This window comes from Rhinoderma darwinii, chromosome 5, assembly GCF_050947455.1.
Source record: "Rhinoderma darwinii isolate aRhiDar2 chromosome 5, aRhiDar2.hap1, whole genome shotgun sequence".
NCBI classification, from domain to species: domain Eukaryota; kingdom Metazoa; phylum Chordata; class Amphibia; order Anura; family Rhinodermatidae; genus Rhinoderma; species Rhinoderma darwinii.
This window is the reverse complement of record NC_134691.1, coordinates 323,916,841-323,943,828: the sequence shown is the minus strand read 5'-3', so window position 1 is coordinate 323,943,828 and position 26,988 is coordinate 323,916,841. Positions and strand designations below refer to the sequence as shown.

At 42.3% G+C, this 26,988-nt stretch overlaps 1 protein-coding gene across 3 annotated transcripts; it reads right to left on the bottom strand.

Moving 5' to 3' along the window:
* On the bottom strand, positions 1-26,988 carry STEAP1 (STEAP family member 1). Of its 3 annotated transcripts, XR_012848018.1 has the most exons (7): positions 26,909-26,988; positions 24,423-24,497; positions 19,757-19,861; positions 8,711-9,223; positions 7,514-7,678; positions 5,713-5,958; positions 210-287 (listed from the first exon to the last, which is right to left on the bottom strand). XR_012848018.1 is itself a non-coding variant. In XM_075828741.1 (6 exons), the coding sequence occupies exons 2-6, from the start codon at positions 24,447-24,449 to the stop codon at positions 30-32; spliced, it is 1,068 nt and encodes a 355-aa protein (XP_075684856.1). In that variant the 5' UTR covers positions 24,450-24,497; positions 26,909-26,988; the 3' UTR covers positions 1-29. The 3 variants fall into 3 exon arrangements, 2 of the variants coding, with proteins under 2 accessions (XP_075684856.1, XP_075684857.1); XM_075828741.1 differs by lacking the exon at positions 5,713-5,958 and having other exon boundaries at positions 1-287; XM_075828742.1 differs by lacking the exon at positions 5,713-5,958 and having other exon boundaries at positions 1-287; positions 26,851-26,933.

Here is a 26,988-nt window from a genome sequence, read left to right as displayed (position 1 = left end):
GTTTATAAATATTATATTGGAAATAAATACTACATGTGGGTAAGAACACATTTGGTGGCCATTCCTTTGTTGGACTCCCATCCACACCGGATCTTCTGGATTCTCTTGCTGAAGTAGGGTAATATAAGGACCGCTTTACAGAGAAGGACAACCAAGGGAAGGAGGACGACTAACATGAATGTGGGGGGAGTGTACCAAATAAACTGCTTCATATCCACCCATTTATTCCAGGCAAATACAAGTGTGTGGACCGTGCAGAGGAATAACGCAATATGGCCGAGCCGGCTCTGTGAAGAGAGAAACAACAAAACAGAACATATTTAGTATGAATATATATTACTGGACACGTACATGCAAGGCTTCGTTCACATCTGCGTCAGGGTTCCATTCTTGCGTTCTGTCGGAGCTTCCCATCAGAACGGAACCCTGACGCACATGTGAACGAAGCCTAAGTGGACAATTTATTCACATTGACTTTAAAGGGAACCTGCCCTCTTACTGGTTCATAACAAGAAAAAAATAAAAATTCCAGATTATAAGATTTTACTTCTATTCCGGCATTGGGTTTAGATTAGGACTTGCCCACACCCAGAGCTATCAGCAGCGTTCAGAATTAATTATTTCTCAGGGTCCCAAGTACCGATAAAAACCTAGACAATAAGGGTATGTTCACACGCCCTATTTACGGACGAAATTCAGGCGTTTTACGCCTCGAATTATGGCCGAAAAAACGGCTCCAAACCACCGGCAAACATCTGCCCATTGAAATCAATGGGGTTACGATGTTCTGTACACACGGTCATTTTTTTTTACGCGCCACTGTCAAAAGATGGCGCGTAAACAGATGCCCACCTCAAGGAAGTGCATGTCACTTCTTGGGACGTAATTGGAGCCGGTTTTCATTGACTCCAATGAAAACCAGCTCCAATTACGTCTGTAAAAGACGCCGCGAAAAACGCGTGCACTTGTCAAAACGTCTGAAATTCAGGAGCTGTTTTCGACCTGAAAACAGCTCCGTAATTTCAGACGTAATTGGCGTTGTCGTGTAAATATACCCTTAGTCCTGCAGTTTTGGAGCTGCTCTGACCCAGTCATCTAACCATCACAATGTGGCCCTTGTCAGAGTCGCTCAGTTCCTTACAATTGACCATTATTCCTCCAACCAACACAACTACAAAAACGTACTGATCACTTTCTGCCTAATATACCCCCCACCACCCCCCCCCCCCCCCGCCTTGTCCGGCGCCATGAGTAACTGGGTAACGGAGATTAACTTGAGATTATAATGGACTAATGGTTATGTAACCAATGAATAGCACAGTTATATATGTACTATACTGTATAAACCATTCTATGGCGGTATTATTTGTACTCTGTGTGGCAGTATTTGGGCATGGAATGGCAGCCTCATGTGAGTACTATATGGCACTGTACAGTGATATTGTTTGGTCTGTGCAGTGTGATATTATTTGGGCACTGTATCTGGGTATTATATGGACACTGTGAGGGGTATGATATGAGTACTATCTAGTACTATTATATGAGAACTTCCTGATGGTATTTAAACAATTGACAGTGTTATTTTGTCTTTGATTGTTGTATTAGTTAGGCACTATATAGTGGCATTATTTGGGCACTGACTGGTGGTATTTGAGCTATGTATGGCAGTATTAATAGTATATCATTGGGATGTATGTGTAAGGTAGATTGGTATAGAGTGTGTGGTGTATCTTGCACTGATGAAGGCTGACAAATATGAAACAGTTTGATGTCAGAATAAATGCCTCAATCATTTTAGGTTGTATCTGATCTGTTCTCTACACCACTAACACCTGTGGATACACGGTAGGCGCAAAAAAATACAATAAAAGATCGCTGCGGCTTCGCTCAATATCCTTATAATGGTTTTTCAGGTTTGTAATGCACTTTCCACAGACCTATGCAGTTTTTGGGGATTAGACTGGAGGCAGTGGAGTGTGAGGAGAATGTTGCGTCCTACTTTGAAGTTAATAATCTGAATTTACGAGGATCTGAAAGTTTCTTTTTGGAAATGTCTACAATTACAGAACTTCAAGGACAGTGTTTCAACTATTACACAATTATATAAAAAACAAAAGAAACAAATAATTTAGTATGGCTTTTCTTCTACCCCTCCCATTGCCATTGAGGTGTAGAAAAAAGAAATCAACAATAAAAAAAAACGAAACTAGGAATCAGTATTTTTAGGGAAGAACTTTTAAATAGTTCTCTTAGGGCATGGTCAGACGTGGTGGAATTGCTGTTAATTTCCGCTGCCGTCAGTCCGCAGCAGCCATTTTTTTCCAATGGTTTCTATACCTTTTAGGTAACTTAGCTCAGACATTGCGGAAAATACCAGTGCAGAATTTAGGCTGCGGTGCGGAATTTACTCTCCGCGGCATGCACAGTCTGTTGCCGAAAAGCAGATGATTTTCATGCAGATTTCAGCCTTTGCAATGCAAATGCTAAAGTCTGCGGCAAGTCCGCTGTGATATCCACAATGTCTGAATTACCTGTCAAATATGGGAATGTTGCTGCAGATTCCTTGCGTAATTGCCGCAAATTTGCAGCGGACAAATTAAACCAGGTCTGAACATGCCCTTAACCCTTTCCCGTCGCTCCACCGGTGATTTACATCGGGAAAGGGTATTTAAATATGGCGCCCGCTCAGAAGCAGAGCGGGCGTGATAGCCGCCGGGTCTCTGCAGTGTTTCACAGCAGGGACCCAGCGGCAATGCTTGCGATCAGAAAAATTTCTGATCGCAAGCATTTAACCCCTCAGATGCCGGTGTGAAATGTGATCACCGGCATCTGAGGGGTTTTTACTGCCCCTTTCACTTTGGGGCCGGTCACCGCCTCCCGTGCTGCGAGATCGCAGGAGCCGGTGTACTCCTATAGCAGCTGGGAGCCTGCTATAGGAAGATTGCCATGTGGAAGATCTCAATATCAATGCACTGATTTTGCCATAGACTGCAATACTGTAATATTGCAGTCAGTGGTTAAGGGATCTAATAATCGCAGGTTCAAGCCCCATACTTTGACGTTAATAATCTGAATTTACAATTTACTATTACAAGTAGAAGAAAAGCCATACAAAACTCATTCTTTAGTTTTTTTTAATATAATTGTGTAATAGTTGAAACACTGTCCTTGAAGTTCTGTAATTGTAGTTTAAATTGTAATTGTAAATAAAAGTTTTAAATAAAAATTGAAAATCACCCCCCTTTCTCTAGATCACATATAAAAAAAATAAACAATAAACAAACTTATTAGGTATCCCCACGTCCGAAAATGACCGAACTATAAAAATATATTTATCCAATACGTGAACGTCGTAGCGGGAAACAGGTCAAAATGGCCGAATCGCAGTTTTTTTTGCCACTTCAACCCCCCCAAAAAAATGGAATAATAAGTGATCGAAATGTCCGACATTTCCAAATATAATAAAAACATCTTTCCACGTACAAAAGGACGCCTTACACAGCTCTGTACACAGAAATAAAGTTACAGGGGTCACAATATGGCAATGCAAACTATTTTTAGTTTCTTTCAAACATTTTTTTTTTTTTTAAAGGTCCTAAAACATAACAAAAACATATGAATTTGGTATCACCGTGATCGTACTGACCCGCAGAATAAAGGTAATGTGTCATTTTCACCGTACCGTGAAAACTGTAAAAACGAAACCCACAAGAAAATAGAGGAACTGATGTTTTTTTCCAATTTCACCCCATTCTTAATATTTTTCCAGCTTCCCAATACATCACACATAATATTAAATAGTACCGTTAGAAAGTACAACTTGTCCCGTAAAAATTAAGCCCCCATGTGTCTGTGTCAACAAAAAAGTAAAAACTTTATGACCTTTTGAAAGCGGGGAGGAAAAAACAAAAGCAGAAAAACGAAAACTAGTCTGGTCCTGAAAGCAAATCCGCAGAGTAATTCAGTACCAGCAAAGTAAATGAGATCCCAAGTAATCCCATCTACAAGTTGCAGAATCTCTCCGCACGTAAATTGACCTGCGGGTGTGTGTATTTTAAAATCCGCAGCATAAAATCGGTACGTTCATACAAAGTATGGAAGAGCGGTCCGTAAAAATCAAAAGATAGGAAATGTCCTATCTTTGCGGCGGCTTTCTATGGCCCAGACAACTTCCTGTAAATATACGCGAAGGTGTCCGTGGTCAATAGAAGTTAATGGGTCCGTAACTGCGGACAGCAATTATAACCCGCATTTACGGAAGAATTCAACGGTCGTGTGCATGGGGCCTGAGCTAAATAGCCAGACTGACACATTGTAGCAAACTTAAATTTGTGCTTCTGCTGCTGGTGTATTTACCTTACAGACCATTGTCTAGACTAGATACAATTATATCCACTTCAGGACTAGGTATGTACATGGTTTGCTGTCTCTGAATGTAAACAAGTGTTCTTCACTGACAGCAAACAAATATCTTGAAAATGGTGAGAAATTGAAACAAAGTATATTAGAAAGTTTTAGAACTTTTAATTTATACAGTGATTACACTTTCTTAACCTACACCTGAAAAACTTTTTTAGGTCGTGTTTACACATGCGTTCAGAGTTAGGAGACTGTGTCGCAGATTCCATCAGAAAAGCAAGAAGAAATAGATTCACTATGTTTTACAGTAAAATTATGGAACCCATGACGGAATCCCAACTTTACGTAACCCATTAAAGTCAATAAGTTCTGTAGGGTGCCGTTGGTGTCAGTCATGTGAAAAATCCAGCACCTCCTTTTTTAAGCATAAACTGAATATTAAAAATGTTTGCAAATTTATTAAAAATTAGAAAATTAAATTTGGCATGGACATAAGTATTCAGACCTTTTGCTGTGACACTTGACATTTAGCTCTGGGGCCTCCCATTTCTCTAGATCTTTGAAATGTTTCTACATCTTGATTGGAGTTCACCTGTGGTAAAATCATTTGATTGGACATGATTTGGAAAGCCACACCCCTGTCTATATAAGGTCTCACAGCTGACAATGCGTATCAGAGCAAAAACCAAGCCATGAGGAGGAAAGAACTGTCTGTAGAGCTCAGAGACAGGATTGTGTGGAGGGACAGATCTGGAGAAGGGGACAAAAAATTCTGCTGCACTGAAAGTTCCCAAGAGCACAGTGGCCTCCATAATTCTTAAATGGAAGAAGTTTGGAACAACCAGGACTCTTCCTAGAGGCTGTTATCAAACCTTGTGGCATCAGACCCAAGAAGACTGGAGGCTGTTATCACTGCCAAAGGTGCTTCAACTAAGTGCTGAGTAAAGGGTCTGAATACTTATGTCAATGTAATATTTTAGTTTTTCCTTTTCAATAAATTTGCAAAGATTATTAACATTCTGTTTTCACTTTATCATTATGGGGTATTGAGTGCAGAATGATGGGGAAAAAGTAGATTTTTTTAATTTTAGTACAACGCCTCAACATAACAAAATGTGAAAAAATATAAAAGGGTCTGAAGTCTTTCCGAATGCATTGTACATAAAACCGAATACTCCTTTAAAGAGCTGCATTATCTGGAGGACTTTATCTAGACGCCTATGAATGGAGTCTTATCTCACAATTTATAACGTTTATTTTTCATTTGTAAACTATTATTATTATGTCGTATGATATAACATAGGGGTATTTTCCTCTCGGCTCACTGTGTTAGGAGCATTTGAATTTCAGTACCTGCTGAATCACTGGATTAGTGAGACAAGTCCAACGGCTGTCAGATGGGATTTTCAGCAGCTTTACAACTTTTTGGCTCTGGCTGTATAAAACTGTCTGGCTTTGTGGGTGTAAATACAATTCTGTGACATGGTCTCCCTTGACAGCTGACATTACTATTCTGCGGTTGGCACGTCTACAGCTGTGCAGTCTACCGGATAACATTGTAAAATTTATTTTTCAGCTTTTCTAAAGTTTTTCATGCTCCTTTACAAAAAAGACAAAACAATAACAGGCATTTAGTTTTATCGGGTAAACACGGTGGATGGACTACCCAAGAAAGATAGGATAGGGAATGAATACAGAGACAAGGACAAAGAAGGAACAGACATGAAAGAGAGGCGGCAATGCCAGGGAGAGAACAGAGAATAACACAATGTTTGACAGGGAGGGAGTAGAGGCAGGTTAGAGAAAGGGTAGGGATGGAGCAGACACTATATAGCAACGGTGAGAGAGGAGACACAGGAGATAGAAGGGACAGATGGGCAGGACAGTTGCAGAGATAGCATAGGGAGGGAGAAGAGATGGGACGTGGAGGGAGAAGAGATGGGACGTGGAGGGAGAAGAGACGGGACGTGAAGGGAGAAGAGACGGGACGTGGAGGGAGAAGAGACGGGACGTGGAGGGAGAAGAGACGGGACGTGGAGGGAGAAGAGACGGGACGTGGAGGGAGAAGTGGGACGTGGAGGGAGAAGTGGGACGTGGAGGGAGAAGAGACAAGAAAAGGCAACAAAGTAGCGACAAGCAGAAACAGAACAATGAGGGGGCAGAGAGGAGATGGAAGGATAAAAGAAGGGACATGGAGAGAGAGGAGATGGGAGAGGGAGAGAGAGGAGGCGAGACATGGAGAGAGAGGAGGCAGGAGATGGAGAGAGAGAAGGCGGGACATGGAGAGAGAGGAGGCGGGACATGGAGAGAGAGAAGGCGAGACATGGAGAGAGAGGAGGCGGGACATGGAAGGAGAGGAGGTGGGACATGGAGGGAGAGGAGGCGGGATATAGAGAGAGAAGGCGAGAAATGGAGAGAGAGAGAGAAGGCGAGACATGGAGAGAGAGGAGGCGGGACATGGAGAGAGAGCCGGCAGGACATGGAGAGAGAGAGAGAAGGCGGGACATGGAGAGAGAGGAGGCGGGACATGGAGAGAGAGAGAGAGAAGGTGAGACGGAGAGAGAGGAGGCGGGACATGGAGAGAAAGGAGGCGGGAAATGGAAAGATAAGATATGGGACATGGAAAGAGAGAGGAGACGGGACATGGGGGGAGAGGAGATGAGAAAGGAGGGCACAGAGAAGAGGCAAGCTGGCCCTGATTTTCCATTAGGCACATGCCATGGGGTTGCCCTGTGAGAAAGGGCTGCTTTATTTCTTTTTGGTAGTTAGCTATTACAAACAAGCTTATGTATTGTTATGCAAGTACTGACATTGTATGTTTGTTGTTCAATAATGTCAATTTATTTTATTTTCCGACCGTATGTTTATTTACGAAAGGAACATGACGTTTGGTATGACATAATTAATGGGAGGAGTCTAGAGTGCTATCCATTTTGTGTCTAAAGGCAATGCAATTTGTGCATTCGCGGATTTCCCTTTTTAGGAAACTAGGTGTAATAGCTTCGCCACAGCTGATTGTAAGGGCCTCAGGTGTAGAAAACCGTGCGATCAACTAATCACCAGGTCTCCTTTTGTAATGGAAAAGTTTGTCCAAAGTAGACATCCCCTTTAAATTTTAAAATAATCGTATCTAGAAAGCTTCTAGTCTCAGTACCTGGATGAAGTGATACTCTCGCCATGACAAAGAGTTCCCAACAGCAGGTATTGATGCCACAGCCAATATAGCTAATATAGCAAGTGCTATTATTCCCAAACACACGTAAATCTCCATCCTCCATACGTCATGCTCAATCCAGCTGTTTTCTCTTTGTTGTAGAACCTGTAATAGTAAAATTATAATATTAATCTTTTAAAAGTGGTTGTCTGGTGTGAAAAAAACATTTTCATACACCCTACTAGGGAGTTCTAGCTAATAGAGAGGGATTCTTTGTTCAGGATCCTCATCTCTTGGACAGCGGCTACAAAGAGCTCCTCTCGCTCTGGAGGACCTGTCCTGTATTACACAGACGATTCATTGATAGGAATGGACACTGTGTAATGCTTAATTTCCCCTGAGGTGGCGCTGTACGGAAATTCAACACTTACTGCCAGGTTTCCCCACAGATTATAGCCGATCGCTGGGGGTCCCAGCAGTAGGACACTTTGTGATGAGCTTATGGTCAAGGCTCCCTTTTAACAAGTAGGAATTATCCAAATTGGAGAAACCCTTTAAGGACCCTGATTTATTAGCCAGAGTAGAGAGAGCCTATAAAACGCTTCTCTTACTCGGGAGGACCTAGCATGTCCGGGCATTACATGGACAGCCATTTGATTTTAATAAAAACTATGTAATGCTTAATTTCCCCTGTGGTGGCGCTATAGGGGAATTGAAAACAATGCTGCATTCCCGATTACCGTTGATTCCTGGGACACCTGGTGATAAGCTTATCATTGTTAGACCCTTCTAACAATAATAGATTGTGCAAAGTGAACAATCCCTTTAATGCAACATATTCTTTATTTTTATACTTCAGACACTAATCCTTTTGTTTGCCCCCACAGATAAGCGGCACTGTGTGTGTCCCTGTTCTACTGAAATTACTGGGGGAATTAATACTTATAATATTTGTGGGGAGGGGCATGATATATTAGGGCCTGTAACATTTAGGTTAGGGCTCTATGATTACACCTACGGGGATTGGGATCAATATAGGGACATTAAAGATGTATTTTTTTTACACTACTGATTTACTACAGGGCTCTACGTGACAGGTGAAGACCTATAGTGGAGGATGTTTGGTTCCCAGCAGCGCAGAGTATTTCTGAAAAAATAGGGGCTGATTTTGTGTGCATTAATAATGGTAGGAAATACCTGCTCATAAGCCCAGTTCAGAAGTTTATATCTGTAGGACCTTCTCATAGGATAAGACAGGCTGTAAATGGCATGCATTGTGCCGAAGAAGAAACCCAACAGTCCAAACTGCTTCCGTCTAAGCATCCATGTGTTCAACCATTGTGGAAATCTTTGGTACTTTGTGCCACGGTGGAGCTGGAGAATTGTGGCTAATACTCCAGGCAAATATGCCAGAGTCAGAAGTGTGATGGCAACATCTGGCAAAACTTTGTTAATCACCAGAATTGGAATTCGGTAAAATTCATTTTTCTTATATATCAGAAACGGGTGCAGAACTTCTCTGAGAAACGTGTATAGGAAAACGAACAGTGACAGGGAAAACGCTACTTTTGCTGGTAGTCGCCATTTTGGAAACAGTTCCACTTTCTTGTGGGTGATGCTAACAGAGTCCCAATCAAAGGCATCGTAATAATCTGCTCTCTCTTGGTTGTCAGGATCGTAGTTGTCATTCGTCAACTGTAACTCTATATTCTATGAAGGACACAAAGAAAAAGAAAAAAAAGAATCAAGAAAAATTCTAACATATAAGACAAAACAAAAAACAATGTCATAGAATTCAGAGTATGCTCTAATATAAAGTAAATCTCCACCTGTTATCAGCATATTGTTTTTAAGTACAAAAATCTGATTAGTTTCTTAATGTATCTTTATGAATTTTTCTTCTAGCTGCTTGCAGCCACCACTAGGGGGAGTTCAGGAGCTCACTGCATACTGTTTATACATAGAACTCAATAATAACACAGTATGCAGTAAGCTCCTAAGCTCCCTCTAGTGGTAGTTGCAGGCAGATGGCCATGCAGAGGCTTTGGAACAGCATCAGTAGAACTAAGCTGAGACTAAATATATATCTCCTGACATATTTATTTTAGTAAATACTTGTATCTGGTATTGCAGCTCATCTCGGAGCTGAGCTGCAATACCAGACACAACCAATAGACTGGTGTGGCACTATTTTTGGAAGAAAGCAGCCATGTTTTTCTGATTCTGGATATCCCCTTTAACAGTGCAGATGCCCCTTAGCACCTGCTACTTTAGTAGTTACACCTTTGGTGGCCAAAATTAGAGAAGGGCAGCTGAGTAGATTTCTAACTCCATGTGGTCTCCCATCCATGGGGCAATCCATCATCATTATATAGACTAATAGTCTGCACGGTGCTGGAGGATATTACAGGGTCCAGCAGAGGGCGAATTTTCAAATCGAGATCACTAGGCCGATCAAAACATCTCTCCACACAGGTCAAAATGGTGTCATAAATCTGCCGCATGGCTAATATTGAACCATCCTTAGGTAAAAAACAAAATTGTTAATTTTTCCCTGAAAATTCACAGTGACCCATGGTAATTAGGTAAATAATAATCATTGGATCCAATGTTTGCATGGTTAAAAAATAAGTTGTTTGCTGGGATTTATTGTAAATTAGGACTTTGTAAAGAACATCCAGCGATATGGTTTCACCCTCCAGAACTTTCATCTCCATCTGGTTTTCATTAATAATATTCAGATAAAACCCATCAGCGTCTACTCTGTGCCCACTATTATGTGTGTGCCCAGAACATGTCAGAGGTCCTATCAAATCCACTTTTAGAAGAAATGAATGTTTTAAGTAATTTCTTATCAAAGCAAAAAAACTTCATCCAAGTGCCCACAGGGAACAACAGTGCATTATATGTTTGGAATGACAAGAAGCTCCAGAAAATTTGGCAAAGGGTAACATTGGCACTGGTTGGTTTGTTATATAAAATGCACTGCCTCCCAAAATGAAGGTTGACAAAATTGAGGTCTCCTCTTCTGTCAAGTAATTAAAAAATGCATCTTTTCCTTTTAAAGCTGGGTGACTACTATTATAGCCACTGTTACAACTCATAGAGTAGTTGTCACCCAGTTTTTTTTAGAATCCTGAATAGAAGTTTGCCTAGTTATGCAGCAATTTTGGAGTAGTTGATGTATTACATACATCATAAGGCCCAATGCCCACGACCGTATTCTTCATCCGTAATTACGGACCCATTCATTTCTATTGGCCACGGACACCTTTCAGTATTTTTACTGATGGGTGTCCGTGCTGAAAAAATTATAGAACGTGTCCTATTCTTGTCCGTAATTACGGCAAGGACTCTCCCATAGAAGCGCTTCCGTAAATACAGACGGCTATGGATGTGCACCCGTAAACTGTCCGTATTTACGGAAGCGTTGCTATGCAACATGTTGGTGACATCATCTGCAGCGTCCCTCTTTTTATATGGCTCTGTATATACGGATCAAATACGAATGCAATACGGACCGTATTTACGGACAGTATTTACGGATTGATGAAAATACGGTCGTGTGCATGGGGACTTACAGGCAGATTTACCATTTGAGTCTGGAAAGGCTGTGTGACAATCCCAGTCATATTGGTTGGGAAACAACTGACAAACTCGACAAAAAAAAAAAAACGGAGCACGACCCCTGTATTTATTTATTTTTTATTTTTTTAGAGGTAAATTTGTGAAGCTTTTTTAATAGGACGCGTTGTCATAGACTGAATGGAACAATATTGTCATTGTACACACTAGGGGGAAACATTTCTAGCAACGAGGCAAAGGATGTTAGAAAACACTGTGGTGAATGGAGAGTTCTCGCATTGTACTCTACTAATAAGGCCGCATAAAACATTGGAGGTTGGGGGAGGGGGTCACTGTGGGAAAAGTTCTTGTTCACTTATAATTGCCTTTTTTTTCCTCAAAATGTGAAAATTAAGAAACCTACGTTAAATTTTTTGTGTGTTTGAAAACTTATTTTCAAATATCTTATTAAGAAATTCTAAGAAACTGGAGGGGGTCCAACATTCAGAGCCCTGATCTAATGGCCAGAGCAGAGAGCAACAACAAAGAGCATCTGGGGGAACCAGCATGTCCATGCATTACTTAGACGGCCCATTGAGTTCAATAAGAATTGTGTAATGCTACATTTTCCCTGTGGTGGCGCTGTTGGGAAATTGAACACTTATTTCCAGGTGTCAAATTACAGCTGATCTTTGGGACATCCTGAAGCATGACTTCCCATGATCAACTTATAATCAGTGGACCCTTCTAACAAAAAACGGGTTGTCCAGATCAGACATACCATGTCTTTCCTAATATATTGCAACGCCTTCTTCCGAACCAGAGCTACCTTTTAAACATATGTAGCATCACATCTATGTTGTCTCTTGTTTTTCATATCAACTAAGATATAAAAAAACAGAGTTCATAGTCCATGAGTAAACTAGATCTGTAATCAAGGGTTAGTCCAAGGGAGCTATAACATTTTATAGCCGTCCAGCACAATTGAGTGAAAGTTATGACTCTAAGGTTAATCTATCTGGAGCCACTGTTCTATGAATCATACATACCTATTATAGGGAAACATCACCTTTGATTAAAGGGACACTCTGGACAAGTTGAGGGGGCGGTGCATGACACAAGGATTCCCAAAACATCTTTATGTGTTTTCTTTACTTTTTTGCTGTTTGATATTTTTGTTTTATGTTTTTTCGTGTGACATATATATATATATATATATTTATTTAAAGGGTCTGACTTGGTAAAAAGTTCCCTTTAAAGGCATGTTCTCATCAAGACAACCTATTGATATGTCCTATTAGGGCATATAGATGTGATACAGTGGAATTTCCTGCTTGGGACCCTCCTATATGAGCCGGAATAAAGAGCCGCTGCTCTAGCTCTGGCCTCTTCATGTTTTACATGGGGGCCACTCATTTCCATCGTAGAGGCTGCTGATCTCCCTCTGGTGGTCTCTGACTCCGCACCTGTGGTGATCATCTACTCGCCGGGCAGGCTTAATTCAAAGGGAAAGAATTAATTTCCTGTTTTCTAAATTTCTTTATAAGGTTCCATATTAAAGAGGCTCTGTCACCACATTATAAGTGCCCTATCTCCTACATAAGGAGATGGGTGCTATAATTTAGGTGACAGCAGTGCTTTTTATGTCGAAAAATGATCTATTTTTACCACGCTATTAGCGATATTAGCTTTATGCTAATGACTTTCTTAATGCCCAACTTGGCGTGTTTTTACTATTGACCAAGTGGGCATTGTACAGAGGAGTGTATGACGCTGACCAATCAGTGACGAATCAGCGTCATACACTTCTCTCCATTCATTTACTCAGCACATAGGGATCCTGCTAGATCACTATGTGCTGTCTTATACAGACACATTAACATTACTGAAGTGTTTAGACAGTGAATAGACATCACCTCCAGCCAGGACGGGATGTCTATTCACAATCCCGACACTACGGTAACGTTTCTGTGGGACTTACAGCAGAGCAACCGTAATCTCGCTGTGACCTGTCATTTACAGCGTGATCTCGCGAGATTACACTTTGCTCTGCTCTAAGTCCCACAGAAATGTTAATGAAGTGCAGGGATTGTGAATAGACATCACGTCCTGGCTGGAAGGAATGTCTAGTCACTGTCTAAACACTTCAGTAACGTTAATGTATCAGTATAAGACGGCACATAGTGAACAACGCAGTGTCACTATGCGCGGAGTAAATGAATGGAGAGAAGTGTATGACGCTGATTGGTCACTGATTGGTCAGCGTCATACACTCCTCTGTACAACGCCCACTTGGTCTAAAGTAAAAACACGCCCAGTTGGACATTAAGAAACTAATTAGCATAAAGCTAAATCACTAATAACGTGGTAAAAATGGTTTGTTTTTCTAAATAAAAAACACAGCTGTCACCTATATTATAGCGCCGATCTCCTTATGTAAGAGATAGGGCACTTATAATGTGGTGACAGAGACTCTTTAAAGGGGAATCCTGAATCTTACAATTATACACGTTTAGGCTGTGATCACACGTCGTAATCAAAACTTGTTTTTCGCCGTCATTTTCGCAAATTGTGATGAAGAAAAAGAAAATTGACTGACGTTTGAACTCAGCCTTATCCCTGGATTATGTTACATAACCATTTATTCCACTTTATTTCCTTATTAGATTTGGTTTATTCTGTATGAAATAGAAAGTCGCTGTAAAGTAAACCAAGAAATGTCCTTGAGTCGTCCTACATAACTACCATGCACACAGCGCAACACTTTGATCTTTATATGCGCCACCTGTGTTGCGGACAATGCCGCCGTGTAGCCTAATATTTACAGTCATAGATATTACGAATGGCATAGCTTTCGAGAGTTCATTCACGTGCATTGCTGCAGAGTAAGTGAACGATTCATAATGTCCACGTGTGTGAATCCATTCAGAGGATGCAATGAAAACTAGAGCTGATGAACTCCGAGATGTTTTTGTCCCCGTGCAAAAACTTGTCAGATCAAAACAATGGAACAGCTGATGCAATAGCAGAAAGTGAGATCATGCCCAAAACTTCATGCCCAAAACTTCATGCATGCCTTGGCACAAATAGAGAGGACGAAAAAGAACAAGTTAAAAACCAAGCAGTGCTGAAATAATGAATCCCACAGAAATCAACCTCATGATTTACTCTGATAAATAGACTGGTACTGGATTTACATATCTAGAGTTTCTAATAGGCACAGAACAAAGTTTTGCGGGTGAAAACGCAATATTAGGGTATGTGCACACGACCTGTTTTCAGGCGTAATGGAGGCGTTTTATGCCTCGAATTACGGCTGAAAAGACGGCTCCAATACGTCGGCAAACATCTGCCCATTGCTTGCAATGGGTCTTACGACGTTCTGTGCAGACGACCTGTCATTTTACGCGTTGCTGTCAAAAGACGGCGCGTAAAATTACGGCCGCGTCAAAGAAGTGCAGGACACTTCTTGGGACGTAATTGGAGCCGTTTTTCATTGACTCCAATGAAAACCAGCTCCAATTACGTCCGTAAAAGACGGCGCGAAAAACGCGTGCACTTTTAATAACGTCTGAAATTCAAGAGCTGTTTCCTACTGAAAACAGTTCCGTAATTTCAGACGTATTCGGCGTTGTCGTGTGAACATACCCTCATATTACCTGCGATTCGTGTAGCTATTAACTATCAATTAGCATTCCGCACCCAGTGCACGTGGCGGTGGTTATCGGACCAAGTGGGCGCTGCTATGTGTGTCGTCGCGCTAACAGTAGATGCAGCACCCAGCAGTAATCACTGCAGTGATTCACCCCTGTTACTTCCAATAGTCACAGTAGTTTCCCCAAAACCATACAATGTAGCGCCCTATCAACAGTATTCACAGCATTTATTCCTATAGTAATTACATCAATGTCCCCTTGTTCAACCAGAATTAACCACATGGCCCCCCGTCCACCAGTAGTCACATCATTGCCTCCATCCCTTCCCAAGCATTCACATTAGCCACCTTTCCTTACTGTAGTCAAAGCAGTGACCCTCCTTACTTCAGTAGTTACAGAAGGGCCTCCCCTTTCCCCAGCTGTTACAGCAGTGTCACTGTTTCCTAGTAGTCACAGCAGTGCTCCTCATCCCAGTGGTTAGAGCAGTGTCCCATGCCCCTCAGTTGTCAAAGCAATGTCCAACTTACTACAGTAGTCACAGCAGTGTCATTCTCCCTTCCCTCAGTAGTCACAGCATTGCCTACCTACTCTCTCCAACATTCATATTAGACCCCTCTCCCCCAGTAGTCAAAGCAGTGATTAAAGATGGTGTTTCTTGACTAGCTGATCATAGAGGTCCAACCAATTACTAGAATGAAAGGGTGCGGCGCTCTGTGGTGTCTTTTCTGTACACCGCCACTCCTGCAACTCCTACATCTTAGTCATTAGTTGTACCCCTTGCAAACGCACTCCTATAATCAGCAAGAGATGGCATATCCTCACGGGCAATGAGAGCACCCAGTAATAGTGATTAATTGAGGATATCTGACAACAAAACTCTCCTTACACTGCGCCCCCAGCCATCTGAATTTGTTAGATTTACAACCCCACTCCACGGCATAAAATGTCTTATCTTAATTAAACTAAAATAGGGCTGAACTTGTATAAAAAGCCTCATCCACATACACACCAGGACTATGGGAAAAGTGCTCTGAAGCATAATACGAGCAGATTGAAGTTTTCTGAGCCTTGGTGCACTTGACAGATCAGTTTGCACCAAAGATTATTATATAATCCCCCTCTTAGTTCTTCATTCCGAACCTACTTACACCACAAGGCAAGTTTAATTTTTTTATTCTACGTTTATCCCCCAAATTGTTCCTTTTAACTTTAATCCTTTCATCCCATGAGAATAAATACAGAATAAGGCTGTTACACACGGCGCATTTTAGGTTCTGTATTACGGCTATAACACCCAAACTCATTCCGGTTCTGCTGAACTGCAGAGGGGTCCAGGTGTCGAAGCGTAATGCGTAAAGCCATATTATGATTATATTTTATAAAAACATCCTAAGGCTGGGTTCACACTTTTTTGCAGGTGGAAAATCTGCCTCAAAATTCAGTTTTGAAGTTTGAGGCAGATTTTCCTCTGCCTGCACGCCGATTTTTGCGGTGTTTTTCGCCCGCGCCATTGAGCACAGCAACAGTGCACCTATAACAAAGCCAGAAACAGTGCACCTATAACAGAGCCAGCAACAGTGCACCTATAACAGAGCCAGCAACAGTGCACCTATAACAGAGCCAGCAACAGTGCACCTATAACAGAGCCAGCAACAGTGCACCGATAACAGAGCCAGCAACAGTGCACCGATAACAGAGCCAGCAAAAGTGCACCGATAACAGAGCCAGCAAAAGTGCACCGATAACAGAGCCAGCAACAGTGCACCGATAACAGAGCCAGCAACAGTGCACCGATAACAGAGCCAGCAACAGTGCACCGATAACAGAGCCAGCAACAGTGCACCGATAACAGAGCCAGCAACAGTGCACCGATAACAGAGCCAGCAACAGTGCACCGATAACAGAGCCAGCAACAGTGCACCGATAACAGAGCCAGCAACAGTGCACCGATAACAGAGCCAGCAACAGTGCACCGATAACATAGCCAGCAACAATGCTCTGATAACATAGCCAGCAACAGTGCACCTATAACAGAGCCAGCAACAGTGCACCTATAACAGAGCCAGAAACAATGCTCATATAACAGAGCTAGCAACAGTGCACCTATAACAGAGCCAGCAACAGTGCACCTATAACAGTGGCAGCAAGCAACGGTGCACTTATAACAGAGCCAGCAGCAGTGCACCTATAACAGAGCCAGCAACAGTGCACCTATAACAGAGCCAGCAACAGTGCACCTATAACAGAGCCAGCAACAGTGCACCGATAACAGAGCCAGCAACAGTGCACCGATAACAGAGCCAGCAACAGTGCACCGATAACAGAGCCAGCAACAGTGCACCGATAACAGAGCCAGCAACAGTGCACCGATAACAGAGCCAGCAACAGTGCACCGATAACAGAGCCAGCAACAGTGCACCGATAACAAAGCCAGCAACAGTGCACCGATAACAGCCAGCAATAGTGCACCGATAACAGAGCCAGCAACAGTGCACCTATAACAGTGGCAGCAACAATGCTCATATAACAGAGCCAGCAACAGTGCACCTATAACAGAGCCAGCAACAGTGCACCTATAACAGTGGCAGCAAGCAACAGTACACCTATAACAGAGCCAGCAACAGTGCACCTATAACAGAGCCGGCAAGCAACAGTGCACCTATAACAGAGCCAGCAAGCAACAGTGCACCTATAACAGTGCCAGCAACAATGCACCTACAACAGTGGCAGCAAGCAACAGTGCACCTATAACAGAGCCGGCAAGCAACAGTGCACCTCTAACAGAGCCTGCAACAGTGCACCTATAACAGAGCACCTATAACAGAGCCAGCAATAGTGCACCGATAACAGAGCCAGCAACAGTGCACCGATAACAGAGCCAGCAACAGTGCACCTATAACAGTGGCAGCAAGAAACAGTGCACCTATAACAGAGCCAGCAACAGTACACCTATAACAGCCAGCAACAGTGCACCTATATCAGAGGCAGCAACAGTGCACCTCTAACAGAGCCAGCAACAGTGCACCTATAACAGAGCCAGCAACAGTGCACCTATAACAGAGCCAGCAACAGTGCACCTATAACAGAGCCAGCAACAGTGCACCTATAACAGAGCCAGCAACAGTGCACCTATAACAGAGCCAGCAATAGTGCGCCTATAACAGAGCCAGCAACAATGCACCTATAACAGAGCCAGCAACAGTGCACCTATAACAGAGCCAGCAACAGTGCACCTATAACAGAGTCAGCAACAGTGCACCTATAACAGAGCCAGCAACAGTGCACCTATAACAGAGTCAGCAACAGTGCGCCTATAACAGAGCCAGCAACAGTGCGCCTATAACAAAGCCAGCAACAGTGCACCTATAACAGAGCCAGCAACAGTGCACCTACAAGGCCAAGTTCCCATGTAGTGTCAACGCTGCGGAATTTACGCAACGGAATTCTGTGCGGAAATTATTTATAGTAGCAGCAAAGTGGATGGGATTTAGAAAATCTCATTCCCACGCTGCGGAAAAAAAACGCAGCACAACGTTAATAAATTGACCTGCGGTTCGGAATTTAATTCAGCAGCATGTCAATTTATGCTGCGCTTTTGGTGATTTTCCATTGTGGGTTTTCCCCATTGAATTCAATGGGGATGCAAAACCAGCAACAGAAAGCCAAGTGTTCGCAGCAATTACGCCGCAAAAATCTAAACTATGGAAAAAAAAAAACATAATTACCCAGAACGCCCTCCTTCTTTCTGCGGTCCGGCCTCCTTGGATGACGTTGCATCCCATGGGACTGCTGCAGCGTCACATGGCCTGCAACATCATCCAGGGAGGCCAGAACGGACGTCAGAGAAGGTAAGTATGGACAGCTTTATTCCGCAGCAGATATTCCAATGTGGTGCGATTTTTCGGACGGAATGTACAGATCGGACAAGCTTCGTGATTTTTACGTAGCGTATCCGCCCCGTGGGAACCCGGCCTAACAGAGGCAGCAAGCATCAGTGCACCTATAACAAAGCCAGCAAGCAACAGTCCCCCCCATAACAGAGGCAGCAAGAGACAAAGCCAGCATGACCTCATAACTTATAGAGCCTGCAACATTTAACATCTAAGCATAGCTTGGTCCAATTAGATCTCTGCCATGTGCCTTCTAGGGCACACATACCACAGGTGCAGAGGCGCTAATAGATATATATTAGAAAAATGCCATTAAATCAAGATCCTAATATTTGGTGGGTTTGCACTTTCATGTATTGGTTTCTCCTAATTTTTAGGGGGTCGGTTTACTGATGAGTACTTTCCTACATCTTCTATGCTGCCGTCATATTTTAATTTATTACAGAGCATGAAACAAATAAGTGTTGATCGCTTTCCTCTCTGGACCTTTCAAAGATCTGTCCCATGACCAATCAAAGCCAGGAGTGCAGAGCGTGATGTGACATAATTTTGCGCCTTTGTTTCATCACTGCGCTCTTTATGTGGCATTTTGACACCTGTCTGCATAACGGTACAGGATGGGCATAGATCTGGCAGGAAGCCCAGACGCTGACCTTGCCAGTCTCTTAATTGGCAGAGATCACCATAGTTGTAGTTTTGGCTAACAGCAGATGCTTGCGCTTATACTCAGATTATTATAAAACCATGTGAAATGTAAAGAGCATTCCTTTCCTTGTAAAAAGTTTATTCAGTCATTTACCGGAAAAAGCTGGGTGGCAACGATTTTGACCTCCATTATAATATAAGTTCCATTATTGAAATCCCAGATTGTAGGGCATTGTAGGCCCAGCCACTGTTTTACCCAGCAATACCCCCTAAATTGCATAGAAACGCCAAATTTATGCAAATCTGCATATGCCCCTTCTTTTTGCAGTCCCATTCGCATGGCAGTCCCATAAAAAACCTATAATACTGGTTACCCTGCTTTCCCATAAACATATGCAGAGTATGAACTATAGTTACAGGAAGCCTATATAGTATATAGGACAGTTTATAATTAATATTCTACAGCTCTTGATATTGTTAGAAATTACCAAGTTGGTTTTGGATTCCATACTTCTTAATTGTTTTGGTGCCCAGACATCTCCATTACCCATACAAGGACTGGGCATCTCCTCATCTGCCATGCTTGATGACTGCTGAAAAACAAGACATTTGTAGACATTAGAAATATACGATCATGACACAACGACCTACTGTGGTTAGAACAGACTCCGAAATTAATGGACCAAATGCACAGGAAAGGTAAACAAACCAGTGGAACTACTGATCCCAGTATACACATAAAACAACTATACAAAAAACTAGATCTCTCAGAGGACCAATAGGTCCCACAGTACAAACAAACACATAGACAAGAACAAAGTCACCAACTACAATCTGTAAAGCGTTTTGCACTTGCCAGAAACAGTATAACCAGCACCAGAGTAACCCAGGCCTGAAGTATATGGGCCCAAGGAAAGTAGTTTTCCCTAATTAACTAGGCAAAGCTAAATCATGACCAAATCCAGACTCAGACCAAAGGCATTGCCTAGCAACGCCCAAACACAGACATAACAGATATCATTGATTAGCAGCAGTCCTGCTGCTAATCGTAACACTGTTGACATATGATGCAGAAATCCACCAAAAATCTAATATGTATGGGGACAGCCGAATTGTGCCCCGATGTCTGCTGCTGGGGGAAACAAGCAAAAGGCTCAATTCTTTGTTCAACCAGGACATAAATGGCGCAAGAGATGTGGGGTGCCCGCTTATCCACTTCTCTTTAGGACAATATACTGCTGCTGGGAGTGTATAGGGAGACAGCGCTATTCAGGTCAGTAAACCAGTTCAATTGTCCTAGTGGCAGGTCCTCTTTAAGGGTGCTGTCAGGATTGAAGAAACCCCTTTCATAACTGCGGGTCCTGCTCCCAGAAGCTGATTGTTGAATTATCGCTGGTGTAAGATTCTCAATCTCTGGGACATAGGTTGCAACTCCTAATTGGATAAAAGTACTCATTGTACCCAAAAAACGCCCATGCCAGCCATTGTTTAGAGTAGTATGACCTTGCTTTCTGAAGGATCATACATTCTTCCATTTAGATCCGATTTCAAACAAAGGCACGTGGAGACTTTTTCTCATGGATTCATATAGAATCACTTGCCATATTACTATCTCTAAAAAAGAAGTGCATGTCACTTCTTCAGCCGTTTTTCATTGGGTCAATAGAAAAACAGCTCCAAAAACGTCCGTAAAAAACGTATAAAAAAACGCTTGATGCATAAAAAACGTCTGCAAATCAAAACCCTTGAAAACAGCTCCGTATTTTACAGCCGTTTTTTGTTAAGCGTGTGAACATAGCCTTATGGATGATAACAACAAAGATTACAATAAAAACAAAGCTGGACATACTCATGTGCTGTATATATGAAGGGTGGGTCCTCTGAACCAATTCCTCTGCTGGTCCAAAGCCCGACACTAAACTGAGGTATTCTCCCCACAAAGCATTGCCTTTAGGGGAAACTATGGTGCCGTACCAAGACACTGAGTGTCTATAGCTCTGTAATAGGGACCCGTGGGGACTCTGTCTATGACTTTGCCGTGAGCATCAGGCCTTATCATTGATCCCAGGCAGCCTTTTCTCAAGGACTCTCTGCAGTAGGAGTGCCTTTTGCCTGAGATATAGTTAAGGTTGTCTCTTGTATTGGGATTCCTTATAATTTCATGAATTCTTTGTATGCACAGCAAATAAAGCAAAAGAAAGGGTGAACTTTGTTCTGATCTTCTTCCAGATAATTCTACACACAGTGGTTGGTACCAGAGATTTTATTACATGGGGATGATAACTGCCATTACACATGTGGCTGCCTGGTGAACTACACCCAACAAGTTCAAATATCACAGTCGTCTTAATATACAAGTACTAAGACCCCCCTAGAGGCTAAACACAGCATATAACATACTGCTACAAACTTTAAAGGGGTTATCCCAATAATCTTTTTTATACCAAAATGTCATAAAATGCTGTCAATGGTGGTTTTAAAGTAATTTGCAGTGTTTCTAGCATAAATAAAACCTTAATTATCATTATTGCTTCCATGTGTGACTAGTGCGACTGCTAATCTGTGCTGTTGGGGGGGGGGGGGGGGGGGCCTCTGAGCATAATCAGTCTCGTTCCTCCTCTGACAGGTGGTAATATAGTCCCTTCTTACTTTTCCTGCTAAAAGAAGTCTCATCAGCTATACTGCCATGCTGCCTCAGCTATACTGCCATGCAGAGGCTCTGCTCCTTCCCTGACAAGCAGGGCAGAAAGCTTTTTCCATTGGCTGCTCTGAAGTAAAAAGAGAATCACAATGTTAAGGATCTGCCAGGCACAGCTTCTCTATCCACGCCCATTGGTAATCAGTCTGCACCTGCTTCTATGTCTGTGAGACTGACTCCATCTTCCACCACTCAGGATGGCAGGCTTAGGAGTGGGAGAGCCTATCACAGTCTGGCCAGACGGAGCTAGCTCCCGCCCTTTGTCTATTTATACCTGCCTTTCCTGTTCCTCCTTGCTTGTGAATCTTCTCGTGTGGTTTCCTGGCCCTGCTGCAGCTTCTGTACTATTTGACCCTGCTTCATATGACCCTGGCTTACTGACTACTCTTCTGCTCTGCGTTTGGTACCTCGTACACTCCTGGTTTGACTCGGCTTGTTCACTACTCTCTTGCTCTGCGTTTGGCACCTCGTACTCTCCTGGTTTGACTCGGCTCGTTTACTTCTCTTGTTACTGCCCCGTTTCCCTTTGTTCTGTGTTTCCTTGTCTGTTGTCTGTCGTGCACTTACTGAGTGTAGGGACCTTCGCCCAGTTGTACCCCGTCGCCTAGGGCGGGTCGTTGCAAGTAGGCAGGGACTGAGTGGCGGGTAGATTAGGGCTCACTTGTCTTTTCCCTATCCCTGTCATTACACACAATGCAGAGACCGGGCTGTAGAGAGAGTGATTGAGAACGTGTGTCCACCAGTGCTCAGCTCAAAAGGTGGACGTGCACATTACTATACACTTTGAACACCAGGTGGCGCCATACTGTGTAAGCAAATGTCAGAACTCTTCACTGGATCGGTTTTTTTAACAGCATTTACAGTAGATAGCAAATATTGTTCATTTATTATAATCTATACAATGAATATGATGTTTAGTAGTGGGACAACCCCTTTAAGTATGTTTAGACATGAAAAAATAAATTCAGCTGTCAATCTGGCCCCAAAATCTGCATGAGTTACTTGCAAAATTTGGTGTGGATTTTACCCTTTACATAAACCTTTAAAGAAATCTGTGACATATAGGGCATGCTAGACTTTTTTTTTTTTAAAATGCAGCACCTTTATTTTGGACTCACTTGTCCTAAACCCCATTGGACTGAACCCCTCCTTTCATTAAATAAATGCTGTTGCTTAAACGTCATGGAAAAAAGGTATAATGTATTTCTGCCTCAGCACCGGCCCTGGCCTGGTTCAATTAAGGTAAAAGCTCATTATTTAATGTGCTGCTGTAGGCCCGGAGCTAGACTATAATAAAGTGCAGATTTTTGGGGGTTTAAAACGTTTTCACTTGAAAAGTAATGTGATTTTTTTCCCGAGTCTGCTTACTAAGCTGGCTGTGTCCGAGGATTGTTAATATATTAAAGAGCATCTGTCCTTGAAGTGCTGTTTTTGCAATATGGGGGAATTATTTTATGCAAATAATTTAGGCTGGGATGCAACTACATTTAACCAGAATGGCTCTGCTCATTAATATTAATTAATGGACACACCCCTGCCCAGTGCGCTTAGGCAGGGGTTGGGCATTCAGGTAATCATAACACTTTTACAGTTTTGCTATGAACAACCCTTTAAATCTGTTTTGCTGGAATGAGGACAATCTCAAATGTAAAGGAGTTGTCTTGTAGAGACAACCTCTATCCATATGCCCTATTGGGGCATATGGAAATCATAGATTAGAGTCCACCACTTAGGACCCCCTCTATTAGCCAGAGTGGAGAACCTCTAAGTAAGAGTGTATTAGGTGGTCGTCCATTCATTTGAGTCGCATCATGTATAACTACTTATCACCTGTAGCTGACACTACTTTTTCCAGCAATAACTGCTAGTCATCAGGGGATCTAGAAGCTGGACCCTAAGGGATCAGCTGATCACCGGCACGACGGTCTTTAGACTAAGGCCCTGACACTTTTAGCAATATTATTACCAACCTAGCGGATGTAATCTAGGAAACCCAAGGAACTTTTCATTAAAACGCTATTTTGATAATGGGATAAAAGAAAAAAAACTTATAATAATATGCATATTAAAGGGGTTGTCTCACGGCGACAATCCCTGTCCATATATCTTATTAGGGCATATGAATATCAGGACCCCCTCTATGAGCAAGAACTATGAGTCAGCTTTAGATAAAACAAATAGACAGACGCAGTTGATCCCATCTGATCGCCAGGGTTTAGAGAAACCAGACATGTGGCGATCAAATGATCGCTGTGATGGCTTCTTTTTAAAAACTTGGGATTCTCAATTTGGTGTTCTTTGAATCTCTGTGTCATGCACCGCCTCCTCAGATCTGAGCTAGGAATAACACAGTACCAGTTTTTTCTGGAGTGTTCCTTAAATACTACTACCTCTGTGGCTGCAATTTAAAAGGGCCCCCAGAATCTTGTAATTAAATTTAGTTTTTTATAACTCACCTGGACACCAGTTTCCTTTTTACCCATGTTATCTTGATACAGAGGCACTAAGGATCCATCTTGCTGGTAAAGATGCTGTAAAGACAGACACAGAGTCCTATCACTTTAAGGAAAGCAAAATCCAGACGATGTTTTAAAAAAACAAGAAATGAATCATACAATAAACTGTTCTGTGGTCACAGTGAACACTCAGCCCCCAAGAGCCCACAGGTTCCTCTCCAATGAATAACGACCATTATACGCTGTTAATAAACCCATTTTCCTCAGTAAATAAACTCACAGAGGCGGATTTTTGTTCAAGTCCTCGTCTGATTCTGCCAAGTCTATGTAAATGTCAGAGTTTCTGAGAAATGTCCGAACATTTTTACGTTCAAGAGGGTTTATGCAAACACAGGGTGTCTGGAGAGGCCATGTTAAAAATAGAATGACATCAATTAAAAAAGGAAATACAACATAAAATGGAAAAATTACGTCATCTAGAAAAGGTGATAATCCATATGTCCAATCCAATTTTTTGCATTTCCAATCGACTCTGCCTAAAATGGTAAATCTGCCTAAAAAAACGCCTGGTTTATGGGAGCTATTTCTAGGTCTATTCCAAGTGTATTTTGAGGTGTATTACACGCCGAAATATGCCTAGAATTTGCCGGTGTGACCATAGCCTAATAGTAGTGCTATAGAATGTCTAAATACCCCTGCTATATAATTAGTTATAAGATTTATGGTGGTCACAAGCCCTAGTGCCAAACAATCAATGGTTCCCCCTTAAGCAGAAACGTCTGATGCGCCCTGTGCATACTGTAGTTCACATACCCTTAAATGGGCTTTTCCCATAATCATTATTTAGAACATTTCCACATAATGGGTGATAAATATTTGATCGGTGGGGGTCCGACTGTTGGGATCCTCACCGATCACAAGAACAGCTTGTCTTTGCTGTTCCTGGGAGCCCCATAGCAATGGATGGGTACTTCGCATGCTTGGCCAAAGCTCAATTAATTTCTAGGCTGTTGCCGAAGATAGCGCTCGGCAGCCCAATAGAAATGAATGGAGCAGTGGCCGAGCATGCCCACTACCGCTTCATTCCTTTGGAGCTCCCAAGAACGGCAAGGCAAGCCCGTTCTCGTGATTGGGTGGAGTCCCAGCGGTCGGACCCCACCGAGTAGATATTAATCACCTATCCTATGAATAGATGGAAAATATTGATTATGGGAAATCCGCTGGAAGGCTGGCCCTGCATCTGTGGGATCTGTAATGACAAACTTATTAGTTTCCACCCATTTCTCCTAGAAACTAACTCAACAGCCTACTATAAAGACCGCTGGGGTAAAATGCGCCTAATTAATTAAAAGTCCACACCTCTTTATAAGTTAAGCGCATCTCTGGCAGTCCGTGCAGCAGAAAGCTGGAGTAGATTTCCCTTTGTGGTGCACGGACTACCAGAGATGCGCCTAATTTATTAAGGGACTACCGACATATACCTCCGATGGAAGGATGCAAGGTACCCGTCTGTAGAGGCATACAGTGGCATACGTCACCCGAACCCCCCTGGCAGAGTCTACCTGAAGTGCTGTGCCCAGGGAAGCTCCTATATGAACAGGGATGTCAACACCAGAGTCTGTCTGGGAGGACCTGGAGGAGCTCCTGACATCACAAGTCATATATGGAGCTTCCTGTTGTATACGTTCAGGGGCTAATGTTTGAAGAGTAGACGGAGAGCTGCAGGTTGCTTATACCAGGTCTTACATCATGGCTTCCTGCTTACAATATCTGTCAATGAATCACAATACTGGTCTAACAGTATGGAAACCGCACTAACCAGTTTGCTCCTCAGTACTATAGACACATGGCAGACGGATCCTATTCTTGCTTCAAACACAACGTCACATATACAGTTTACTATGACACTACATTGTTATGTCAGCTGTGCAAATCATCATCACCATCATCATTATAGAAAGACATTAAAATTAGCTAGATGTACTATAAATGTAGCAGAGCTGAGTTTGTCCGATACACCTGAGTTTTTCACTAAAGTTTTTACATAGGACTGCAAGTAAACATTGTCATTGTTTTGAACTTTCTGCAAAAGCAATGTAGCAAATGCTGAATTTAGCTCTGCTACACCTATACTCATAAATAAGTTATATGAGTTTTATCTATTGAATAAACTTTGCGAGCTTAGTTATAGATGTAGCAGAGCTGAGCTTATTACTTGGCACAACTCACGGTGATTTCACAATGTGTTATCTGTGGTTTTTCATAGGACTGCAGGTAAACTTACTACATTATCTCAACTCCGTGAGTTATCATGATGCACAAACAATGCAGCATCAAAGAGTTAAATCACAAATTTAGCTCTGCTATATTTCTGTATACAAGTTCATTTATAAACTTTGTGAGTTATAATACAACGTAGGAGACTAACCGTATATTGCGTTCGTCTACTGTAGCGTAAATCAGGAAGGATAAGTAGGGACACTTACCCGTCTTGTATAGACACCAAGTTTGCTAGACTTGTAGAAGTTGCACAGAAGCCGGCAGAAGTGATTCCTGCTCTGTAACA

Bases quoted from the DNA above. Each gene is read 5' to 3' on its own strand.
- STEAP1 (XM_075828741.1), bottom strand. From the start codon at position 24,449: ATGGGTAAAAAGGAAACTGGTGTCCAG. The intron at 19,862-24,422 runs GTGAGTTATAAA...CTTGTTTTTCAG, and splicing joins AAAAGGAAACTGGTGTCCAG to CAGTCATCAAGCATGGCAGA. The intron at 7,679-8,710 runs GTATTTCCTACC...TTACTATTACAG, and splicing joins TGAACTGGGCTTATGAGCAG to GTTCTACAACAAAGAGAAAA.